Genomic DNA, 24645 nt, shown 5'->3' with positions numbered 1-24645 from the left:
TGGGCTCAGGCGAACATACCAAGGGAATTGCTGATTGAGAGGCAGGCTTTTGGAATAGAGGAGCAAGAAATCTTTTCTCCTGGGTAGTCTCCTTGGTACTTTCCTGAAAACGGATGTCAATCCGGGTAGCTAATGACATCAGGTCTTCCAGGATGGTAGGGATGTCACGACCAGCTAGCTCATCCTTAATCCGACCGGAAAGATCATCCCAGAATGTGGACACCAGGGCCTCGTTGTTCCAGGCAAGCTTAGATGCGAGAGTTCGGAGATTATGGCATACTGGCCCATGGAGAGGCTCCTTTGGCGGAGACGCAGAAGTGAGGAGGCAGTACAATATTTTCATCCGGGCTCATCGAAGACTTTCTGGAAGGCAGTGAGGAAAGCTGGAAGATCGGACACCAGGGGATCCCCTCTTTCCAACAGAGGGTTTAGCTACGCCAATGCCTCCACATTGAGGTTGGACATGATGAACGCCACCATGGTCCTGTCAGAGGGTAACTGATGTGTCAGGATTTCAAAGTGCAGCGTAAATTGATTTAAGAAGCCCCGACATAAGACGGGGTCACCAACAAAACGTGAAAGCGCAGAGAGCCGGGGTTCAGAGCTGGGTACCATTGCTCCAGTACGTTGAGGTGCCGCTGAAGCGGGTGACGCTCGGCTAGAGACGGACACAGACGGGGTGGACAGGGGGTCCAGGCGGGAGTTGACATTCCGCAGAGAGGTCAGATAGTCTCCTTTTGGGATCTCTGATGTGAGACCTCCTGGTACAGGTCAGAGAGCAAAGGAGTCTGGGGGCCACCGGTTTCCATGGCCTGTGCAAACAGTAACGAGTCTGGGTGTTGGAACCTCTGTGCTTCAGTGCAGGGAGGGACAAGAAGGGCATGACTAAGTGGCTACTCGGCCCAACCAAGGTCACATGGCGGCTTAGTCGACTCCGTGAACAAGGGAGGACCCAGGCAGGTGGACCAGGTGCCACTCTGGGACCGACCATGTGTGAGAGTAGGTGACTCCCACGGGTCAGAAGGCAGGAACTGACCGGTACAGCGCATGAGCACAGCAGGCAGGCTGAAAGGTGGTCCAGGTAGATAACCTGAGTAGGCGATATTGGCAGATACCCATGACCAAAGAAGCTCCGGAAAGGTCGGCCTTTATAACGCCATTTGGGCAATTTGAATTTTTGGTGATGACATTTGGGATGAAGAATGCCCCTGCCACCTTCCAGGGGCTGGTAAATCACCTATTGGAAGGATTTGAGGGGTTTGCTGTTGCTTATTTGGATGATATAGCCATTTTTAGTAACTCCTGGGAGGAACATCTTGCTCATCTTTCTCAGGTGTTGCAGAGGCATCACATGGCAGGTCTGACTGTGAAGCCTGGGAAGTGTCAGGTAGCCATGAGGGAAGTACAAAACCTCAGACACCGGGTGGGGGGAGGTCTGCTAAAACCTGAACAAGGGAAGGTAGAAGCCATTACAGCCTGGCCCACCCCACGAACCAAGAAACAGGTACTGTCCTTCCTGGGTACGACTGGCTATTACAGGAGGTTTGTGCCCGTCAACAGTGCCCTGGCTAAGCCATTAACTGACCTGACCAGGAGGAAGCTTCCCCAAATTGTGTCCTGGACTCCTCAGTGTGAGGAATCATTCTCTGCCCTAAAGTAAGCATTGGCCAGTTCACCCGACCTTCAGGCCCCAGATTTCACTCGCAGGTTCGTGGTGCAGACAGATGCCAGCACTTAAGGGCTAGGTGCCGTTCTCAGCCAGGTGAACCAGCAAGGTGAGGAGCACCAATCCTGTACCTAAGCAGGAAACTCCTGCCCAGAGAGGTAGCGTATGCCACAATAGAGAAGGAGTGTTTAGCTATTGTGTGGGCCCTGCAAAAACTACAACCCTATCTGTATGGGTGCAACTTCACCGTGATCACAGATCATAACCCGCTGAGCTGGGTCAACAGAGTAGTGGGGGTCAACGGGACATTGCTTAGATGGAGCCTGATATTACACCAATATGATTTCACCATCCAACATAAGAAAGGGATTGATCACTGCAATGCTGATGGCTAATCACGCCAAGGTGGTCCGGAGACAGATACGTGCTAGGGAGCCGACCTGTAAGTCAGCCCCCATGCATGTTCATATGGGGTGAGGTGTAGTGAAATATGTATTTGAGGGGATTGGATACAAGCTAAGGGTTAACTCAACAACACACACAGGTCACAATCTAAGCACAAGCCATCTTACCAGTCACACTGACTCCAGTCTCCCCAGGGGGCGTCCTACCACCAGGGCAATAAATCACACCTAGAGGGAGCCTCAAAGAGGAAGAGAATTGATAAGAGATAGAAGCCATCTCAAATAGTGAACTGCAAACAAAGTTCAAGAGACCTAGTTAGAGGAGACAAGAAACATTTGTACAACATAATATATGCACGGCTAAATAAGCGAGGGTCCAATCATAGACCCAGAATTATAATGTTTAAATGGAGGGCTGGTATAGAAATCTGACCCCCAGTCCGGGTCTATAACTGGATCCTACAGGCTAAAATCTGTTGTCACAGAGATGGGGCAGCCGAGCACTGCTGTGATCATCATCCCATATTTCTGCCTTCCCTATCGGGCTACAGAAGACCAAGTTTAGGGTTCTGTAAGTTCTCCTGTTTATTTTCATGCTGTTTTCATATCTGTATGTGTAGCGCCCCGAGGGTTCGGCCGCTACAGGGGTATTGCTCCTCAGACCAGAGGTGTGATATTCCACTCCCAGGTAAGGATGGAGTATGGACCAGGGCTCAGTTAGTTGCATACAGCACACACACCCCATTTCCGAGGGACAGCTCAACGGTGCTCCCACTAGACAGAAGTGCAGGCACGACCGACTATGTCCCTGCCTGGAGTGGGGAGGGGGGTGGAACACCCAGTGCTGCAGGGGCAGATAGGGGTTGGTTCCTGAGCGTAGGTAGGAGCCCATTGGTTGCTGGTCACCTGGGCTCATGGTCAGAGGGAGGTATAAAAGGTGGGCACCATCTTAGATCTAGGTTCGTTCAGCTAGAGGAGAAGACGAGGAGTGGAGGCTCTGTAGGAGCTCCACTCTGGAGCGGGCCTAGAGAGAGGCCGAGGGGGAGAGAGAGAGGAGGTGAAAGGGAGCTGTGATTAAGTCTCATCACAGCTCCACGAGAAAGGGACAGAAAGGAACAGAGAAAGAGAAGAACAGAGAGAGAAACAGAAGGGCTCAGGAACAAGAAGGTGGAAGGGACCCTAAGAACCCACGAGAATCCAGGGTGAAGGGTCAGGCAGATTAAGTGTACCGGATCCCAAGTTGGTGGAGGAGAAACTACCCTCAGCCAAAGACCAGTCGTCGTGATCATGTATTGGTGCAACACCTCATCAAACCTGCTAGGAAGGCACCATATAGGACAGCGGAGGACGGGGCCCACGTTTATCCGCACAGGTCCGTGGCAGCTGGACAAAAGTGGGTCACTTGTGAGGCAGGCCAGAGAAAGGATAAAAGGGGGTCCTGTGCCATGCTCCAGAACTGCCTGGGAGTTGACCGAGCCCCGCACCTGGTGGACGCAGCACGGCTCGGGCGGTCACTGCCGACGGAAGTGACCCGGAACAAACGAACTGTGAGTAAAGACCCTGGACTGTAACTTGTTGTCCGTGTGCTCCTTCGCTCCTCCGGCACTAGCGGTACTGGGACTCTCACCACCATCACTCCCACCATCCACTACACTGCCCTGGGGCCGCACTCTTCCCGTGGGGAGTCACACCATCCCAGCTGCACACATCATCAGCCCCAGCGGACTGCTTTGCAGCGGCGGTTCCTAATAACCGCAATCCACGGGTGGCGTAGTCGGACATTATCTGAAGCGCATAGCAGTCTACCATTGGTCTGACCACCCTGAGCCGCGGGACCGGGCCGCCACTACTTGTTATGTTCTGCTACCAGAGCTAAGGAAAGAGAGGAGATCTGTCCCTACGATAGAACTCAGCTGAATCCCTACGATGTAACAGGGAACCTGATCCTGCGATCAAACCTGCTAAAGTCCTAAGCTAGTCTGTACGAAGACCTATAGATGTGGGGGAGGAATCCCTACAAGTACTAAGGACTGGGAGGAATATGGGACACCTCCTAACAGAAATAGTAGCAGACAGACGAACAAACAAAATATATAGAACATAGAGGTCAGTAGACCAAGCAAACTAACAGAGCAAGACACAGAGCACAGGCTAGCTAGAAAGTAGATATACAATGAAGTCCAGCAAAGCCAGAAGGGCGGAGCAGGATTAAATAGGCCAACAAGGTCATGTGACCAGCAAAGGAAAAAAAACCTAACAGCAAGGTTCTAACAGTACCCCCCCTTCTAAGAGGATCCTCCGGATCCCCTAGGACCAGGCTTATCAGGAAATCTCCTGTGAAACGCTCTGATAAGTCTGGATGCGGAAACATCATCTGACCTCACCCAAGAGTTATCCTCGGGTCCAAAACCTTTCCAGGCCACAAGATACTGCAAACTACCTCTATACCGTCTAGAGTCAAGGATGCGAGAAATTTCATATTCCCCGTCCTCCACCACCGGAGGAACAGAGGCAGAGGCGTCACCATCCGACACAACAGCTTTTTTTAACAGAGAGACATGAAAGACCGGATTAATTCTCCAGGAGGTAGGAACCTCCAACCTAACAGCAGATTGGTTGACAACCTGAAGCACCTTAAAGGGCCCTACAAACTTGGGACCCAATTTCTTAGAAGGAATCCTCAACCGCAGATTCCTAGAGGACAACCAAACCATGTCACCAACAGCGAACAAAACTTCCTGTCGTTTCCTATCAAAGTAGTCTTTAGATTTTCTGTTGGCCTCCTGAAGATTACCACGCACATCCGTCCAAACTCTTTCCAAATCACCGGAAAAATTCTCCTCCTCAGGCACGGCAGATCCCAACTTGGAGAACGACCCAAACGACGGATGTCTCCCAGAACAACAAAAAAAAGGCGAACAACCAGCAGAAGAAGATGTATGATTGTTCAGAGCAAATTCGGCAAGTGGCAGAAACTCAGACCACCCCTCTTGATTGTCTGCCACAAAACAACGCAAGAACTGCTCAACATCCTGGTTTTTCCTTTCTGTCTGGCCATTAGATTCAGGATGATATCCGGACGAAAACGACAAATGAATTCCCAACCTGTCACAAAAGGCACGCCAAAAACGAGCCACGAACTGAGGACCCCTATCAGAAACAATGTCAGTAGGAACGCCATGAAGTCTGACAATTTCCTTGACAAAGGCCTTAGCGAGAGTTTTAGCGCAGGGCAGTTTGACGAAGGGAACCAAGTGACACATCTTGCTAAAACGGTCCACGACCACCCAGATGACAGTAAAACCCTCAGAGGGGGGAAGGTCAGTTATAAAGTCCATAGCCAAATGTGTCCAAGGAGCACTGGGGACCTCCAAAGGACAAAGCAACCCCGCAGCAGGAGTATGTGAGGACTTAGATCTAGCACATACAGTACATTGGCGTACCCACTTAATGACTTCCTTCTGCCATCCAGGCCACCAAAAACTGCGACCCACCAGTCTCTTGGTCTCAGAGATTCCGGGATGACCTGCCAACCGAGATTCGTGACACTCAACAAACAAATCTCTCCTAAAGGTCCCAGGCACAAACAACCTCCCATGAGGAGTGTTAGATGGGGCATTCTCCTGAGCTTTAAGAATCTCATCTTCCAAAACGGAGTCTAAAGCAGCTATCACAACACCTTCTTGTAAAATGTTTTCCTCTTTCTCAGCACCGACTATGGGAGAAAAACTGCGAGACAAGGCATCCGCCTTAACATTCTTAGTACCAGGGATGTAAGTAACGGAGAAATTAAACCGCGAGAAAAACAGTGCCCACCTAGCCTGACGGGCATTCAGGCGCTTGGCAGCGTCAAGATATATCAGATTTTTATGATCCGTAAGAACCTGAACGGGAAATTCCGCACCTTCCAGGAAGTGGCGCCAGTGTTCAAATGCGAGTTTAATAGCTAATAATTCCCGATTACCAATATCGTAATTCAATTCAGTCTCCGAAAATTTTTTTGAAAAAAAGGCACAGGGATGTAATCCATCCCCGTTATCCTGAGACAATACTGCGCCAACCCCCACAGAGGAAGCATCAACCTCAACCAAAAACGGCTTAGTAACATCAGGCTGCATAAGGATGGGAGCAGAGGTGAACCTCTCCTTGAGATACACAAAAGCTTCAATGGCCTCAGAAGACCACTGAACCGCATCAGCACCTTTCCTGGTGAGATCAGTCAGAGGTTTGACAATACTAGAAAAATTTTTTATGAATTTTCTATAGTAATTGGCGAAACCCAAAAACCTCTGTATCGATTTCAAACCAATAGGCCTAGGCCATTCCTGCACAGCCTGAACCTTAACCGGATCCATCTCAAAACCTTTGCTGGAGATAATGTAGCCCAAAAAACTAATTCTCTGTACAGCGAACTCACATTTCTCCAGCTTAGCAAAAAGCGAATTGTCCATTAATAACTGTAATACCTCACGCACGCTCCGCCAATGAGACTCCAGATCTGGCGAATAAATCAAAATGTCATCCAAATACACAACCACATTTTTACCGATCAAAGGTCTAAGGATGTCATTAATCAGATTCTGAAAAAATGCAGGAGCATTAGTAAGACCAAAAGGCATAACCAGATTCTCAAAATGACCCACAGGAGTGTTAAAAGCAGTCTTCCATTCATCACCCTCCTTCATGCGCAACAGATTGTATGCCCCCTTAAGGTCAATTTTAGAGAACCACTTGGCCCCCAATAACTGGTTAAACAGATCAGGAATCAATGGCAGTGGGTAAGGATTGCGTACCGTAATTTTGTTAATCTCACGAAAATCCAGACAAGGACGTAAACCGCCGTCCTTTTTTTTTACAAAAAAAAATCCAACCGCCACAGGAGACTTAGAGGGCCTAATGTGACCGGCGGCCAAACTTGTCTGTATGTATTCCTCCAAAGCCCTCCTCTCAGGAATAGTAAGGTTAAATAAACGACTTTTAGGAAGAGTCGCTCCAGGGACAAATTCAATAGAACAATCATAGTCTCTATGGGGAGGCAAAACCTGCGATTCTTTCTCAGAAAAAACTCTCCAAAAATCCTGAATAGGAACAGGCAATTCTCCCCTATCCAAAGCTGCAATACGCCCGTTACAACACTTGTCATAACATTTATGGCTCCAGGATTTAATTTCACTGGTAGACCAATCCAGTACAGGATTGTGAAATTTTAACCAGGGCAATCCCAATATTACTGGAGAAGGCAAGTTATTCAACACTACCAAATCCAATTTCTCATGGTGAACACCATTAATAGTGAGAGGAAATTCACAGACCTTGAGAGTAATATTCTTCAAAGGGGAACCATCCACAGAAACCACAGCAATGGGGGATGATAAAGGTTCAGGTTTTAAATTGAGTTTTTCCACGAATCCCCCATCAATTACATTCAGTGTAGACCCGCAATCAACAAACACCCGAAATTCCATTAATTTTTCCTGAGCAATCGTGGAAGCAGCTAAAAATATACCCTTGGAATTTAAACAGGCAATACGGGCATGACTGACCATTTTTTTTTCTTTCTTCATACGAAGCTCACAGCCTTTAATCAAATGACCAGATTTTCCGCAATAGAAACACAAGCCTTTCGAAAAACGACGGTCTTTTTCTTGAGAGCGAGGTGCCACCGATCCAATCTCCATCGGTTCACCACTGTTAGTACACACATTATCATAACCAGAAACTGACATAGCAGAGGATTTGCTCTCATTAACCCTAGCACGCAGTCTTCTATCCACCCGTATAGCTAATTGCATAGCCTGTTGCAAAACCTCAGGTGTAGAATAAGCAATTAGCAGGTCTTTAACCCTTTCACTGAGCCCAGCAAGAAATAGACTTTTCAGAGCAGAATCGTTCCACCCTGTTTGAGTGGACCAACGACGAAAATGAGTACAATATTTTTCGACATTACCTGATCCTTGTTTTAAACGTCTCAACTCAGTCTCAGCTGATGCGACACGGTCAGGATCATCATATAATAGTCCTAAAGCAGAAAAAAAAACTATCCACTGATCTGAAGCATGTATCACTAGGTTGCAAAGAAAAGGCCCACTCCTGAGGCTCTTTGCGCAAAAGTGACATTATGAACCCTACGCGCTGGGATTCATCCCCAGAGGACTTGGGTCTCAAACGAAAATACAATAAGCAAGCATTTTTAAATGAAAAAAATTCTCGATGTTCACCAAAAAATAAATCCGGCAAACATACCTTAGGCTCCAAGAAATATGCTCCAGGACAGTTACTCACGTGCTGACGGAGCTCGGCCACTTCCAGAGAGAGTCCCTGCAGGTGTTTAGCCAAATCCTGAACCGACACCATGATGGAACAAAAAAATCTTTCCTTAGAGAATTTGCTGGCTGGACTTACTGTTATGTTCTGCTACCAGAGCTAAGGAAAGAGAGGAGATCTGTCCCTACGATAGAACTCAGCTGAATCCCTACGATGTAACAGGGAACCTGATCCTGCGATCAGACCTGCTAAAGTCCTAAGCTAGTCTGTACGAAGACCTATAGATGTGGGGGAGGAATCCCTACAAGTACTAAGGACTGGGAGGAATATGGGACACCTCCTAACAGAAATAGTAGCAGACAGACGAAAAAACAAAATATATAGAACATAGAGGTCAGTAGACCAAGCAAACTAACAGAGCAAGACACAGAGCACAGGCTAGCTAGAAAGTAGATATACAATGAAGTCCAGCAAAGCCAGAAGGGCGGAGCAGGATTAAATAGGCCAACAAGGTCATGTGACCAGCAAAGGAAAAAAAACCTAACAGCAAGGTTCTAACACTACTACTCCCAGCATCTCCCTATCGCCCAGACCCGCGTGCCCCACGTCCCAGGGGGCGAGTCAGCTTTGGAGTAGTCGGCAGGATCATTACCAACCCGCCACAAGCGGGTATTGCGTGCCTGAAGAAAACTGCACATGTACCTTAAAAAGAAGTTTCCCGCCGTCCGGAGTAGTTTCCCGCCATCAGGAGCCGATTCCCGCCATCAGATGCCATCTTGGACCGTTTCCCGCCATCTTCATCCATTTTTCCCGCCCTGGCAGAGCGGACGCCATTATGTGCGCACCAAAAGACAGCAGGAAGCCACCTCCCATCGTGGGCCAGGTCCCAGAATGGCGCCAAAGAAGGAGCCCGCCCCCACCAGCCATGAATGCAGCAGTGGAGATGTCCATCAACATGGGGGGGCTGCCCCTGAAAGTGATTGTCACCAAATTGCCCCGGGGCCACCCCCAATGGGGGTGGGAAGAGAAGAAAACTGCGGGGCAGAGGGTGGTCTGGATCAGTCCAGACAGACCGCACCCGGGGATGGACGCCCTCAGCAGCAACAGCCTCCTGGCCCGAAGCCTGCTGCAGGCCGAACCGCTCTGCAGCCTAGCGGAAGTCCTGGCGCAGCTCCCCAGAGACCCGGAGCGTGCGCAAGCTGCACTGGAGGACCTGGAGTGGAGGATGGTCCGGGCGCAGCGAGATGCACTCACCGAGTGGAGAAAGGAATTGGCCCGGCAGGCCGAGACCCACCAGCGACAGGCCTCAGCCGCACCCCGGGGTTTGCCTGCCTCTGAGGACGGTGCAGGAGGAGAGAGGACCGGAGGCAACGCCGCAGAGGGAGCCACGAGGACTGAGGCAAGTGAAGGGGACGTCACCACCCCAAGCCCAGCAACCGCAAGCCTGCCCAAGCCTCTTGTAGCAGCACCAGAAGCCCCACTCACCGCACCTGTTGCTGCGCCGCCACTGCTCCCCGCTAGGCCTCAAGCGGCGAGCTCCGCGGCCACGCCCCGCCCGGCACCACGCCCCTTGACCCCGGACGCCGTAAAGCAGGAAGCATCATCGGCCCGGTCGCAAGGCCTGGATGACCCGGGCGCCATCGCTAAGCCTGCGCCCCTGTCCCGGACGGGACTGCCACCTAGCGCAACCGAGAGACCCCCGGCCTGGTCGCAAGGCCGAGTGCCCCCGGGCGCTGCTCCCAGATCAGGTCCCTCCACTATACCACGACTGGGTGTGGACCTGATTGCCCATCACACCGGTCCGGATGGACTGCCGCTGGAGTGGCCGGCTGAAGTAATCAGCAGTCAGCCATGGAAGGCCCAGCCCCAATGCGAGCCTCTGATACCGGCTCCAGAACCCATGGAGGTCACCCTACCCCCACTGGAGGACATCCAATTTGCGTGAGACCCCACCGGCGAGAACTTGATGGGGTTCTCTCAAGAGACCCGGGCAGACGCGGTCCGTCGTCTGGAGGCCTGTCATCAGCAACTGGCGACCTTTGAGCGGGAGCGACGAGAGAGGCGCGTCAGAGAGGAATGGCTCCAAGCCCAGAGTGCTGAGCAAAAACGCAAGGCCCGCCAAGACCCCCAAGCAGCCCGTGGTCCCCGAATCACCGGGACCATAGTCAAATTCCACATGGAAAATGGCTGGGGTTTCATCAGGGGCCCAGAAACCGCAGGCGACGTCTTTGTGACCCGCAGGGACGTTGAGAGTCATCTACCTGAGGGACATCGTGGCCATGACTTGTACCCTGGTGATGTGGTCACCTTCACCCGCCACGTAGGTGCAAAAGGACCATACGCCCTACATGTTCATCGGCTCACTGAGGAGGAGCTTCAACACCGCGGCTATGAGGAGAGCCAAGAGGACCCGGACGGGTCTGAAGAACCATATGAGGAGGAAGAAGTAGCATATGGAGGACACCGCTACTAGTAAGTAGCAAAGTACCTGTGTACATAGTTACCCGTCAGAGTATCAGAATTGTTTTTGGGACTGTTCCCGTATTGAAAGTGTGGTCCCCGTTGGGACAAGTATTAAACTGTTACCTGTGTGCCCCTCATCCCCTAACAGGCTGAGGACTGTGAGCAGCCATTTCCCTTCCCAAAACTGGCCAAGGACTGAGAGCGGCCACCCCTTGTATATAGTTGCGCTTCCTAAAGCGCCCCCTACTGGTTTTATACAAAAACCGCAACGTCTACCTCAAGACAAGTTTACTGGACTGTAGCACCTTTAAGAGGAAAGAACACGTGGTCGCAAGTTGCACCGCAGCCAGGATCCAAGAATGTGTTGTAAAAATGTTTTCCTGCAAATGTTTTAAATGAAAAGTTTTTATATGCTGCTAGATAGTAATGTGAATGTTTTCTATAGTGTTTATATGTCAAAAGAGTTCCAGAAGTATTAGTATGTGTTTTATAATAGCGTGACAAGTAGTGTTGAGCCACCCCCGTAGTGTTCGGGTTCGGTTCGGTTCGTCGAACACCGGGATGTTCGAGGAACTGTTCGTCGAACTGTTCGTCGAACACCTTAGAACACCGTCGAACACCGTTTAAACCAATGGCAGGCAAACAAAAACACATAGAAACACATAGAAAACACCTGCAAAGGTGTCCAAAAGCTGACAAACTGCTCAGAAGACACTCTCTTTAAAAAAGCCGGCCGGCAAATTCAGCAGCGGCATACACCGGTACCCGACAATTTAGACAAGAAGGAATAGAGCATCACACATAGATTAGATAGATAGAAACATGTCAGTCACACATATAAGAAGCACAGTGACAGTGTTGGTTACTGCACTTGTCATTTAGTGTAAAGGATTTATTAAAAAAAATATTAGTGTTTTCGTGCACCGTCTCTTTAAAAAAGCCGGCCGGCAATTCAGCATCTGTACCCGACAATTTAGAACAGAAAGAATAGAGCTTCACACATAGATTAGATAGATAGAAACATGTCAGTCACATATATAATAAGTACAGTGATAGTGTTGCTTACTGTACTTGTCATTTAGTGTAAAGGATTTATTTAAAAAAATAATAGTGTTTTCATGCACTGTCTCTTTAAAAAAGCCGGCCGGCAATTCAGCAGCGGTACCCGACAATTTAGAACAGAAAGATAGAGCATCACACATAGATTAGATAGATAGAAACATGTCAGTCACATATATATGAAGTACAGTGATAGTGTTGGTTACTGTACTTGTCATTTAGTATTAAAATAAAGGATTTAGTATTAAAAAAATTGGCGTGGGGTTCCCCTTAATTTTAGGCTCTAGCGGAGGTTAAACAGACGGCTGGGGCAGATGTTTGAAGCCTGGGAAGGGGGTAATACCCACGGAGCTTCCCAGGCTACTAATATCAGCCCCCAGCTGAATACATAGCCTTTACTAGCTATTAAAATGGGGGACCCCTCAAAAAAAATGACGTGGGGTCCCCCCTAATTTAATAGCTAGCAAAGGCTAGGCAGACAGCTGGGGGCTGATATTAATAGCCCAGGAAGGGAGCCATGAATATTGGCCCCCTCCCAGGCTAGAAACACCAGCCGTCAGCCGCCCCAGAAATGGCGCATTCATAGGATGCGCCAATTCTGGCACTTAGCCTCGCTCTTCCACGCTGCCCTGGTGCGGTGGCAGGGGGTAATAGGGTTGGGGTTGATGTCAGCTTATAATGCCAGCTGACATCAAGCCCAGGTTAGTAATGGAGAGGCGTCTATAAGACACCCCCATTACTAACCCCATAGTCAAAGTTAAAAAAAACACAAACACCCAGAATAAAGTCCTTTAATTGAAATAAAGACACAATCCTTTATTGTTCTAAATTAAACCATACTTACCATCACGCCCATTCCAGCTGAAGCCAACGATCTCCTGCAATAAAAGAAAAATAATAAAGCAACCTCATCCTTACCTTTCCATGGTTCCCACGACAGCTTCAGCTCTGCTACATCGAGATGACAGGCTGGACCGCAGCAGAACGCTGCCATCCAGCCTGTCATCCCGCAGACACTGAGAAGCGCAGGCTTGCTTGCGCTGCTCAGCGTCTCTCTGTGACGACATCCAGATGAGCCGAGTTCATGTCCAATGAACTCGGCTCACCTCATGCACGTCACTGACAGCGTGGGAAAATTCTCACGCTGAAGCGCTGATTGCAGGAGAATTTTCCCACGCTGTCAGTGACGTGCAGGAGGTGAGCTGAGTTCATTGGACATGAGCTCACCTCATGCACATCACTGACAGCGTGGGAGAATTCTCCTGCACTCAGCACTTCAGCGTGAGAATTTTCCCACGCTGTCAGTGACGTGCATGAGGTGAGCCGAGTTCATTGGACATGACCTCGGCTCATCTGGATGCCGTCACAGCGAGACAGTGAGGAGCGCAAGCATGCCTGCGCTTCTCAGTGTCTGCGGGATGACAGACTGGATGGCAGCGTTCTGCTGCGGTCCAGCCAGTCATCTCGATGTAGCAGAGCTGAAGCTGTCGTGGGAACCATGGAAAGGTAAGGATGAGGTTGGTTTATTATTTTTCTTTTATTGCAGGAGATCGTTGGCTTCAGCTGGAATGGGTGTGATGGTAAGTATGGTTTAATTTAGAACAATAAAGAATTGTGTCTTTATTTCAATTAAAGGACTTTATTCTGGGTGTTGTGTTTTTTTTAAATACTTTACTAGAAATTCATGGCGGTCATGTCTAATACTGGCGTGACCCCATGAATTTTGGGCTTGGGGCCAGCTGATAATACCAAGCTGGCCCTAACCCCTTTATTACCCAGTGAGCCACCGCACCAGGGCCCTGGATGAGTTGGGTACAGCGCCAGAAGATGGCGCTTCTATGAACGCGCCATTTTCCGGGGTGGCTGCGGACTGCAATTTGTAGCGGGGGGGGGCCCAGAAAGCTTGGGCCTCCCTGCGCTGCGGATTCCAGCCCCCAGCTGCCTAGTTGTACCTGGCTGGACACAAAAATAGGGCGAAGCCCCACGTACTTTTTTTTTAATTATTTCATGAAATTCATGAAATAATTAAGAAAAAAAGGCCTTCCCTATATTGTTGTGTCCGGCCAGGTACAAATAGGCAGCTGGTGGATGGGGGCAGCCCGTTCCTGCCTGCTGTACCTGGCTGGACACAAATATAGTGCGAAGCCCCACTTCAATTTTTTTTAATTATTTCATGAAATTCATGAAATAATTAAGAAAAAAAGGGCTTCCCTATATTGTTGTGTCCGGCCAGGTACAAATAGGCAGCTGGTGGATGGGGGCAGCCCGTTCCTGCCTGCTGTACCTGGCTGGACACAAATATAGTGCGAAGCCCCACTTCAATTTTTTTAAATTATTTCAGGAAATTCATGAAATAATTTAAAAAAAATTGACGTGGGGCTTCGCACTATATTTGTGTCCAGCCAGGTACAGCAGGCAGGAACGGGCTGCCCCCAACCACCAGCTGCCTATTTGTACCTGGCCGGACACAACAATATAGGGAAGCCCTTTTTTTATAATTATTTCATGAAATAATTTAAAGAAAATTGACGTGGGGCTTCGCCCTGTTTTTGTGCCCAGCCAGGTACAACTAGGCAGCTGGGGGCTGGAATCCGCAGCGCAGGGAGGCCCAAGCTTTCTGGGCCACCCCCGCTGCAAATTGCAGTCCGCAGCCACCCCGGAAAATGGCGCGTTCATAGAAGCGCCATCTTCTGGCGCTGTACCCAACTCATCCAGGGCCCTGATGCGGTGGCTCACTGGGTAATAAAGGGGTTAGGGCCAGCTTGGCATTATCAGCTTGCCCTGAGCCCGAAATTCATGGGGTCACGCCAATATTAGACATGACCACCATGAATTTCTAGTAAAGTATTTAAAAAAAACACAACACCCAGAAAAAAGTCCTTTAATTGAAATAAACACACAATTCTTTATTGTTCTAAATTAAACCATACTTACCATCACGCCCATTCCAGCTGAAGCCAACGATCTCCTGAAATAAAAGAAAAATAATAAAGCAACATCATCCTTACCTTTCCATGGTTCCCATGACAGCTTCAGCTCTGCTACATCGAGATGACAGGCTGGACCGCAGCAGAACGCTGCCATCCAGCCTGTCATCCCGCAGACACTGAGAAGCGCAGGCTTGCTTGCGCTCCACAGTGTCTCTCTGTGAGGGCATCCAGATGACCCGAGTTAATGTCCAATGAACTCGGCTCACCTCATGCACGTCACTGACAGCGTGGGAAAATTCTCCTGCACTCAGCGCTTCAGCGTGGGAGAATTCTCACACTGAAGCGCTGAGTGCAGGAGAATTCTCCCACGCTGTCAGTGACGTGCAGGAGGTGAGCTGAGTTCATTGGACATGAGGTCACCTTATGCACGTCACTGACAGCGTGGGAAAATTCTCCTGCACTCAGCGCTTCAGCGTGGGAGAATTCTCACGCTGAAGCGCTGAGTGCAGGAGAATTCTCCCACGCTGTCAGTGACGTGCAGGAGGTGAGCTGAGTTCATTGGACATGAGCTCACCTTATGCACGTCACTGACAGCGTGGGAGAATTCTCCTGCACTCACCGCTTCAGCGTGAGAATTTTCCCACGCTGTCAGTGACGTGCATGAGGTGAGCCGAGTTCATTGGACATGAACTCGGCTCATCTGGATGTCGTCACAGAGAGACGCTGAGCAGCGCAAGCAAGCCTGCGCTTCTCAGTGTCTGCGGGATGAGAGGCTGGATGGCAGCGTTCTGCTGCGGTCCAGCCTGTCATCTCGATGTAGCAGAGCTGAAGCTGTCGTGGGAACCATGGAAAGGTAAGGATGAGGTTGCTTTATTATTTTTCTTTTATTGCAGGAGATCGTTGGCTTCAGCTGGAATGGGCGTGACGGTAAGTATGGTTTAATTTAGAACAATAAAGGATTGTGTCTTTATTTCAATTAAAGGACTTTATTCTGGGTGTTTGTGTTTTTTTTAACTTTGACTATGGGGGTGTCTTATAGACGCCTCTCCATTACTAACCTGGGCTTGATGTCAGCTGGCATTATAAGCTGACATCAACCCCAACCCTATTACCCCCTGCCACCGCACCAGGGCAGCGTGGAAGAGCGAGGCTAAGTGCCAGAATTGGCGCATCCTATGAATGCGCCATTTCTGGGGCGGCTGACGGCTGGTGTTTCTAGCCTGGGAGGGGGCCAATATTCATGGCACCCTTCCTGGGCTATTAATATCAGCCCCCAGCTGTCTGCCTAGCCTTTGCTAGCTATTAAATTAGGGGGGACCCCACGTCATTTTTTTGGGGGGGTCCCCCATTTTAATAGCTAGTAAAGGCTATGTATTCAGCTGGGGGCTGATATTAGTAGCCTGGGAAGCTCCGTGGGTATTACCCCCTTCCCAGGCTTCAAACATCTGCCCCAGCCGTCTGCTTAACCTCCGCTAGAGCCTAAAATTAAGGGGAACCCCACGCCAATTTTTTTAATAATAAATCCTTTATTTTAATACTAAATGACAAGTACAGTAACCAACACTATCACTGTACTTCATATATATGTGACTGACATGTTTCTATATATCTAATCTATGTGTGATGCTTTATTCTGTCTGTTATAAATTGTCGGGTGCCGCTGCTGAATTGCCGGCCGGCTTTTTTAAAGAGACGGTGCATGAAAACACTATTATTTTTTTTGATAAATCCTTTACGCTAAATGACAAGTACAGTAAGCAGCACTGTCACTGTACTTCGTATATATGTGGCTGACATGTTTATATCTATCTAATCTATGTGTGAAGCTCTATTCTGTCTGTTATAAATTGTCGGGTACAGATGCTGAATTGCCAGCCGGCTTTTTTAAAGAGACGGTGCATGAAAACACTATTATTTTTTTTGATAAATCCTTTACGCTAAATGACAAGTACAGTAAGCAGCACTTTCACTGTACTTCGTATATATGTGGCTGACATGTTTATATCTATCTAATCTATGTGTGATTCTCTATTCTTTCGGTTCTAAATTGTCGGGTACAGGTGTATGCCGCTGCTGAATTGCCGGCTTTTCATGTTTCACTGTTGGCACTGTTCCCATCGATTTGGGCAATCACTGTAATGCCACAACCACCATGGCTGTGGCATTACAGTGAGTGGCAGACAATCCCTGCATGATTGGTGCTCTAAATAGCGCCAGACATGCAGGACACGCTTTTGGTGCACGAACAGTTATCGAACATAACCTCGAACAGCCGAATTTTTTGCAAATCGTTCGGGTTCGTCGAACAACTCGAACACCGCCCAAAACAGCTCGAATTTGAGATTGGCGAACAGTTCTAGTCGAACACCGCTCATCTCTAGTGACAAGAAAAGAAAAGTGTGTCCCATAAAAGGAATTGAACCGTATTGTCCGTTTCTAAATGTAAAAAGTTTTTAAAAGTTTTTGCATGTCCTGTAAACAACTGTTTTTGCTCTTTTCCAGCCCGAGGACGTGCTGTGCTTTACCAGGGGGGAATGTAGCGCCCCGAGGGTTCGGCCGCTACAGGGGTATTGCTCCTCAGACCAGAGGTGTGATATTCCACTCCCAGGTAAGGATGGAGTATGGACCAGGACTCAGTTAGTTGCATACAGCACACACACTCCATTTCCGAGGGACAGCTCAACGGTGCTCCCACTAGTCAGAAGTGCAGGCACCGACCGACTATGTCCCTGCCTGGAGTGGGGAGGGGGGTGGAACACCCAGTGCTGCAGGAGCAGATAGGGGTTGGTTCCTGAGCGTAGGTAGGAGCCCATTGGTTGCTGGTAACCTGAGCTCATGGTCAGAGGGAGGTATAAAAGGTGGGCACCATCTTAGATCTAGGTTCGTTCAGCCAGAGGAGAAGACCGGGAGTGGAGGTTCTGTAGGAGCTCCACTCTGGAGCGGGCCTAGAGAGAGGCCAAGGGGGAGAGAGAGAGGAGGTGAAAGGGAGCTGTGATTAAGTCTCATCACAGCTCCATGAGAAAGGGACAGAAAGGAACAGAGAAAGAGAATAAGAGAGAGAGAAACAGAAGGGCTCAGGAACAAGAAGGTGGAAGGGACCCTAAGAACCCACGAGAATCCAGGGTGAAGGGTCAGGCAGATTAAGGGTACTAGATCCCAAGTTGGTGGAGGAGAAACTACCCTCAGCCAAAGACCGGTCGTCGTGATCATCTATTGGTGCGACACCTCATCAAACCTGCTAGGAAGGCACCATATAGGACAGCGGAGGATGGGGCCCACGTTTAACCGCACAGGTCCGTGGCAGCTGGACAAAAGTGGGTCACTTGTGAGGCAGGCCAGAGAAAGGATAAAAGGGGGTCCTGTGCCATGCTCCAGAACTGCCTGGGAGTTGACCGAGCCCCGCACCTGGTGGACGCAGCATGGCTCGGGCGGTCACTGCCGACGGAAGTGACCCGGAACAAAACGAACTGTGAGTAAAGACCCTGGACTGTAACTTGTTGTCCGTGTGCTCCTTCGCTCCTCCGGCACTACCGGTACTGGGACTCTCACCACCATCACTCCCACCATCCACTACACTGCCCTGGGGCTGCACTCTTCCCGTGGGGAGTCACACCATCCCAGCTGCACACATCATTAGCCCCAGCAGACTGCTTTGCAGCGGCGGTTCCTAATAACCGCAATCCACAGGTGGCGTAGTCGGACATTATCTGAAGCGCATAGCAGACTACCATTGGTCTGACCACCCTGAGCCGCAGGACCGGGCCGCCACTACTACTCCCAGCGTCTCCCTATCGCCCGGACTCGCGTGCCCCACGGACCAGGGGGCGAGTCATATATCACTTTTTATTTCTATTTTTTAACATCTTTTTATTATAAGCACTGTACCTTTTCTATTAAAGCTTAAAACTTTAATAAGCCTGAATCTTGTATGCACTACAGAACCCATAACCCTAGGAATGGTGTGATTTTGTTGATTGTCCGATAGTCTTAGTTTAGGGGACCCATCGGCCCCAAATCCGGTGGGTGGTGGCAGCGTGTGTGAAGTGGGGTGCGCAGTCTGAGTTCGGGGTGATTGATGCTCCCTTCAGCATAGGACAGAGGTCGAGTGCTGGATTGGGTAAGAGGAGATAGATTAACCCTTGCAGGCGTAACCCCAAGTCACGTGCTGAGGAGCGGGTACGTGACAAATTGGTACAACATATAATAATAATAATTTGTAGACTGTGAGCCCTCGCGGGCAGGGTCCTCGCTCCTCCTGTACCAGTCGCTGACTCGTTTTGTTAAGACTATAAATGTAAATGTTTTTGCTATGTATACCCCTATCACATGTAAAGCGCCATGGAATAAATGGCGCTATAATAATAAATAATAATAATATATAATAATAACCAGGCTGGTACGGCTAATAGCCCGACAGGTGCTCCTGGTAGGCCAGCAGACGGGCACGACAGGTTACTTTGCAGGTGCTCCGGGTTGACGGGCTGGCGGGCCCGGCAAGTAACTGGCAGGTGCTTCAGGTAGACAGGCTGGCGGGCACGACAGGTAACTGGCAGACTGGCGGGCAGAACTAAAGACAGACTGGCGGGCTGGACTGTAGACAGACTGGCGGGCTGGACGGTTAGACAGACTGGCAGGCAGGAGTGACAGGCAGCAGGACCAGAGGGCTGAAGCAAGTGTTAGCACACGGAACAATAACCTTGCACAGGCACATCGCTATTGGAGGAGGTGCTTTAAATAGGGGAAGTCCTCCAGCCATTGGCCGGGGAGTTTTTATGATGGTGCGCGGCACTTTTAAGAGGGAGGGAGCACGCACCCTAAGCAGAGTGCCCGGGAAGCTGAGCGCAGTGCATGCCACAGAAGCTGCATGACAGGATCCGGAAGACACCGGACCAGGGCCGTGGTGGTGAGGGGAACAGCGTCTCTGCCCGGCAGGAGGCATAGACGCCGAATCTACAGTACATTACCCAACACCACTCATCTTCCACATTTTCTAGTCTCACGAGCCAAGAGCCTGGACCACATAACCCTCAACCTGATCCTCCTTTCTCCCTCCATGGTGAGTCCCAGAAGACAAATGATCCAATACTTGGACACTCCAAGGAGCTCTTTACATTTACATTTATTGATTCTAGCCTCTCACCCTGCATGTTTCAAGAGGGATATGAGGAGATCATATCTAGTGATACAGAAATATTTGAGCAGCCACAGAAGAAGAAGACAACAGTGGTAAACAGCAATTAGAGCCTCAAGAGGTAGATGATGATGAAACAATTGCCAACAAGTGATGTTGTGAAGTCAACAAGTCAGAATCACGAAGTGGAAGACAAAGTGGTGGAGAATGATGTCACTGGCCCTACCTGGTAAAAGTGCCATGCAAAGCAAGGACAGCACAATATAGGGGTGGAATCCACCACACTATAACAGGCAGGAAGATGTAATGAAGTGGTCAGAGGGAAGAAGGCATGCCACTGTTCCCAGAGTACCAAAAACCAGCAAGTTTGCAGGCCAAGGTTTAGGTGTACCCCAGTCTGGCTGTATTTTAAAGAAAGTGCAGATGATAAAAGAACAGTCATTTGCAAATTGTGCCATACCAAGATCAGCTGGGGTCATACCACTACAAGTTTGACCACCACCAGCATGCTCAGACACTTGTCATCAAAGCATCCGTTTAGGGACGACCACCTGCGTCCACAATCAGTGTCTGCGGATGACACCACTGCCTCTTACCCTGTGCTATGTGCTTGCCAATACCATGTCCAGGACGCAGGCGCTGATGCCCCCTGCTACGCAATAGTGGAACCACTGCGGGTCCAGTTGCCACAGCGGTACTGCATCTCAGCCAGAGGTGTGGTTCCCCACTCTCAGGTAAGGAGGGAGCACTACTGGAAACTCAAACACTCACATCCAACACTACACCACTTCATAAGGGAAGGTACAGATAGCTCTTAAGGGAGAGCCCAGGCTTGGTCCCTGTTTGGAGGGTGGAACTAAGTAGAGGAGGTGGGTGGAGGAAATAGTTTAGGGGAGCACTGAAGGAAGAGTATAAAAGAAGGGTAGAAACATCTAGAAGGAGCCAGTCCTAGGTCCAGGGTCCCAGGAGAAGGAGTTCAGTCAGTGCGGACCGGGGGGAGAGGGGCCCTGTCAGAGAGGCCCAGTAGGAGAGTGAGGAGAGAAGACTGGGGCAGTGAGGAGTGCTTCAGAGATAGAAGGGGTCCTCGGGGCACGACGAGTGTGGGATGCCACCCATGCGCCCAAGTTCACGCTGATCATGGAGGGATCAGGCCACAGTAGGGGACTGGCCCCAGACTAGTGAAGGACTACAAGACTCAGCTAGCAAACCAGAGGTTGTGGTATCTTCAAGTGCCGTAACCAACAACCACACACATTCGTTGAAAAGGCGGCCATATAGTGCAAAGGCGACAGACCGGACGTCGCCCAATAAGGCCCGGGGCCACTGGCTGTGAGGAGCACGGCAGGAGAGAGAGAGAGCCAGCGCAGAGAGAGAGACAACCTGGGAAGGTACATAAGAAAGGGGTTCCGTTCAAGTGCACCCAAGTTATCTGAGAGTTGGCTGGATCACTTCCCCGGAGGACACAGGACAACCGGGGAAGTTGTAACCTGGAGCATATTGATAACTGTGAGTAAATATTTGAAGACTGCACCCCGCTATGTCCTTCACTTCATTGCCTGCCTTGCACTACACCAACAACATCTACCTCATCAAGCCCTATTTAACTGCCCTGGAGCTTAGCTCAGCCCGTGGAGAGCTGAACCATCTTTGCTGCATCACCAACAGCCACAGTGGATCTGAACACCAGCGATGGCCACCTATAGCCGCATACCATGGGTGGCGTCACAAAACTTTATTCCCCTTTTATTTATTCCACAATTTACTTCCCATTTATTGACCGCCATGGACCGGGTCACTGCCGCCGTGAGTACCCCAAATTGTACCGACCAGCCCAGCTCTTGAGTACCCCATGGCCCCAAGGGGCTCATCACAATGGTCATTGCACAATTGGAAGCACCATCAGCAACCATGTTTTATTCCTTGTCCCAGGGCAGTGTTTAGTTTTTTCTACACCAGGCCTTAGAACACAAACGCAAATACCCAGTCATCCAAACTACAGGCCCAAACACTAAACGGACACATTTCTAGACTGCTTTCCCAGGAAACGTTGCCATTTCTGCAACCTCATGACAGTGGCTGTCCCTCAGTACTTGGTCCCCAGTTGCCACTATGTTTCCTGTTGTGCCGTCCCCTCCTTACACCAACACAAGTTCCATAACATCACTTGGTCCCTGACCAATGCAGTTACAAGGAATGTCCATTTATCAACCGACACGTGGACAATTGCTTGTGGCCAGAGACGATACATTTCCCTGACATAAGTTTTAAAAGGTCATCAAGCAACCCTTACTTTTAACTTTTCCTGGTTGTGTGTTATGCATTCCTTCATAATTTTAACAGGATGTGTATGAGACCTGCCTCTATAATTCTCTTATAAATATATATGTATACCCCCCAGGGGTAAAAGTTTTTCAGCCCTTGCACTTAATGGATAGGCTTTATCAGTCTAGGAGTCTCACTCCTTAAAAATGGGAAAAAAGGTTTTCTGAGGTTCTCCTTTACGTGTCTTCCAGGGTGTATTGCAGTCCCTATTTCTAAATATTGGCAGCCCTTGCACTAGTGCATAGGCTTTGAGTCTAGGAGTCTCACTAAATAACAATTTTAACAGAATGTGTATGAGGTCCTCTTTATTGTCTAATACAGGGTTTATCAGAGTCCCTCTTCCTTCTAATTATTGGCAGTTCTTGCATTGTCCACATAGGCTTTCTGAGTTTCGGAGTCCATCTACAGAAATTAAATAGGATGTTTCTGACCATGTCACACAGACCACATGTCCAGATAGGGTAACAAAATTTTAATTACATTTAATGGTGATTATCGGTGGGTGTTGTTTTATTTCTCCCTCTACTATGTCTTATACTGCATTCACAGTCAACTGTGAAATACGGTAAGAGATGGCCCGGCTATTAAGGGATGCGGAGGAAAGGTTTTTTTTTTCTCTCTTCTTAATTTTGCCTTATATACCAGTATACAAGGAAAGAATGTTTCCTATCATTTTTTTTGTAAAATCCATTTTATTTTCAGTTTTGTATGTTTTATTGGCAGTCCGTAAAAGGAGAGTAATACTCTGACAACATTCTTCCTTACAGAGATCTGGGAGTCAGAGATGCATCCAGGCATCTTTCCCATGCTCACCCCATTCCATTTGAGTGGTGTTTCCATCTTTTTCAATGATTACCTTGCCTCTTCAGCCCTTCTGGTAGGGTCTTCCAGAAAAATGCTGTAGTTTCCCATTGACTTCCATTATACTCCGTACTCGAGGAGAACCTATCTGAGCATCTGACCTGCTCGATTCGAGTACCGAGCACTCGAGTATTTTAGTGGTCACTCATCACTAGTTTGTAGACTGTTTATATCCACTGTATATGAAATCATGTTATTCTTTTATACGGACATTGGAATATTGGACAGCTCAACAATTTCATATATATTTCTCTGTTTCCTGCAGACAGTGAGACCTGCGACCGATGTCCTGATGATGAGTGGCCGGATGAGAAGAAAGTGAAATGTGTTCCTAAATCCCATGAGTTTCTGTCCTATGAGGAGGATGAAATTGTAATTATTTTTATATTTACATCTTTATTATTTTTCATTGCTACCATATTTATATTAGGAATTTTCATCCATTTCTGGGACAACCCAATTGTGAGGGCCAATAACCGCACTGTGAGCTTCATCCTCCTGGTCTCCATCTCGCTGAGTTTTCTCTGTGTCTTCTTCTTCCTTGGTCGTCCTGTGGACATCACCTGCTTACTGAGACAGACGTCATTTGGGATATTCTTCTCTATTTCCCTATCTTCTGTCCTTGCAAAAACAATCACAGTCTGCATTGCCTTCAAAGCCACCAAACCAGGCAGCATCTGGAGGAAGTGGGTCGGTGTAAAGACATCAAATTATGTGGTGGGAATCTGCTCCTCAGTCCAAGTTCTCATCTGCATTGTTTGGATGTCTGTTTGCTCTCCCTATCAGGAGTTGGACATGACTTCTTATACTGATAGGATCATCATTCAGTGTAATGAAGGCTCAGAAGTCTGGTTCTACTCTATGTTGGGTTATCTGGGGCTCCTGGCAGCTATGAGCTTTGTTCTGGCTTTCATGGTCAGGACATTACCGGACAGCTTTAATGAGGCCAAGTACATCACCTTCAGCATGCTGATGTTCTGCAGTGTCTGGATTGCCATGATCCCAGCATATCTGAGCACCAGAGGGAAGAGCATGGTGGCTGTGGAGATATTCACCATATTGATCTCATGTGCTGGAATATTGTGCTGTATATTCTTCCCAAAATGTTATATGATACTTTTCAAAAAGGAGATAAATATTAGAAGACAAATGTAGAGAAAATATAACTATTACTATTCTGAATATTATAAATGTGAATTTATACAAAATAATAACAATAAAAATAAAATAGAAATAAACATTTAACTTAGTAACAAAAAATCTAAAACAACAAAATAAAAATTCTCTTATGGTTATGTAATAAAGTATTATATATATATATATATATATTTTTTTTGCTTTTGTCTCCTCCTATGAGAACATATTGTGTCATCATTAGAGCTTCATAGTTTCCGGCTTTGAAGGCAACCAATCAACACATTTTTACTTATTAAATTAAGGCTGTAATGTTCTAGGTTTATATCGTCATAATAATTCCCCTGATTTGAATCAACAGTTTTGTTATTATCAGCTTATATAACAGCATATCGCTTGCTTTAATACCTC

At 48.5% G+C, this 24645-nt stretch overlaps 1 protein-coding gene across 1 annotated transcript; it reads left to right on the top strand.

Annotated features, from left to right (window-relative positions):
• The first annotated feature begins 1117 nt into the window (after positions 1–1117).
• On the top strand, positions 1118–24255 carry LOC141229420 (vomeronasal type-2 receptor 26-like). Its single transcript, XM_073667474.1, has 2 exons — positions 1118–1631; positions 23366–24255. Exons 1-2 carry the CDS (start codon positions 1118–1120, stop codon positions 24253–24255), a joined length of 1404 nt encoding a protein of 467 aa, XP_073523575.1.
• Positions 24256–24645: the final 390 nt, after the last annotated feature.

The sequence above is a fragment of the Phyllobates terribilis genome, unplaced genomic scaffold (genome assembly GCF_046119375.1).
Source record: "Phyllobates terribilis strain yellow unplaced genomic scaffold, ASM4611937v1 Scaffold_1__5_contigs__length_1240528914, whole genome shotgun sequence".
Taxonomy (NCBI): Eukaryota; Metazoa; Chordata; class Amphibia; order Anura; family Dendrobatidae; genus Phyllobates; species Phyllobates terribilis.
Note: the sequence above shows the minus strand (reverse complement) of the source record. Positions and strands in the feature narration are given on the sequence as shown.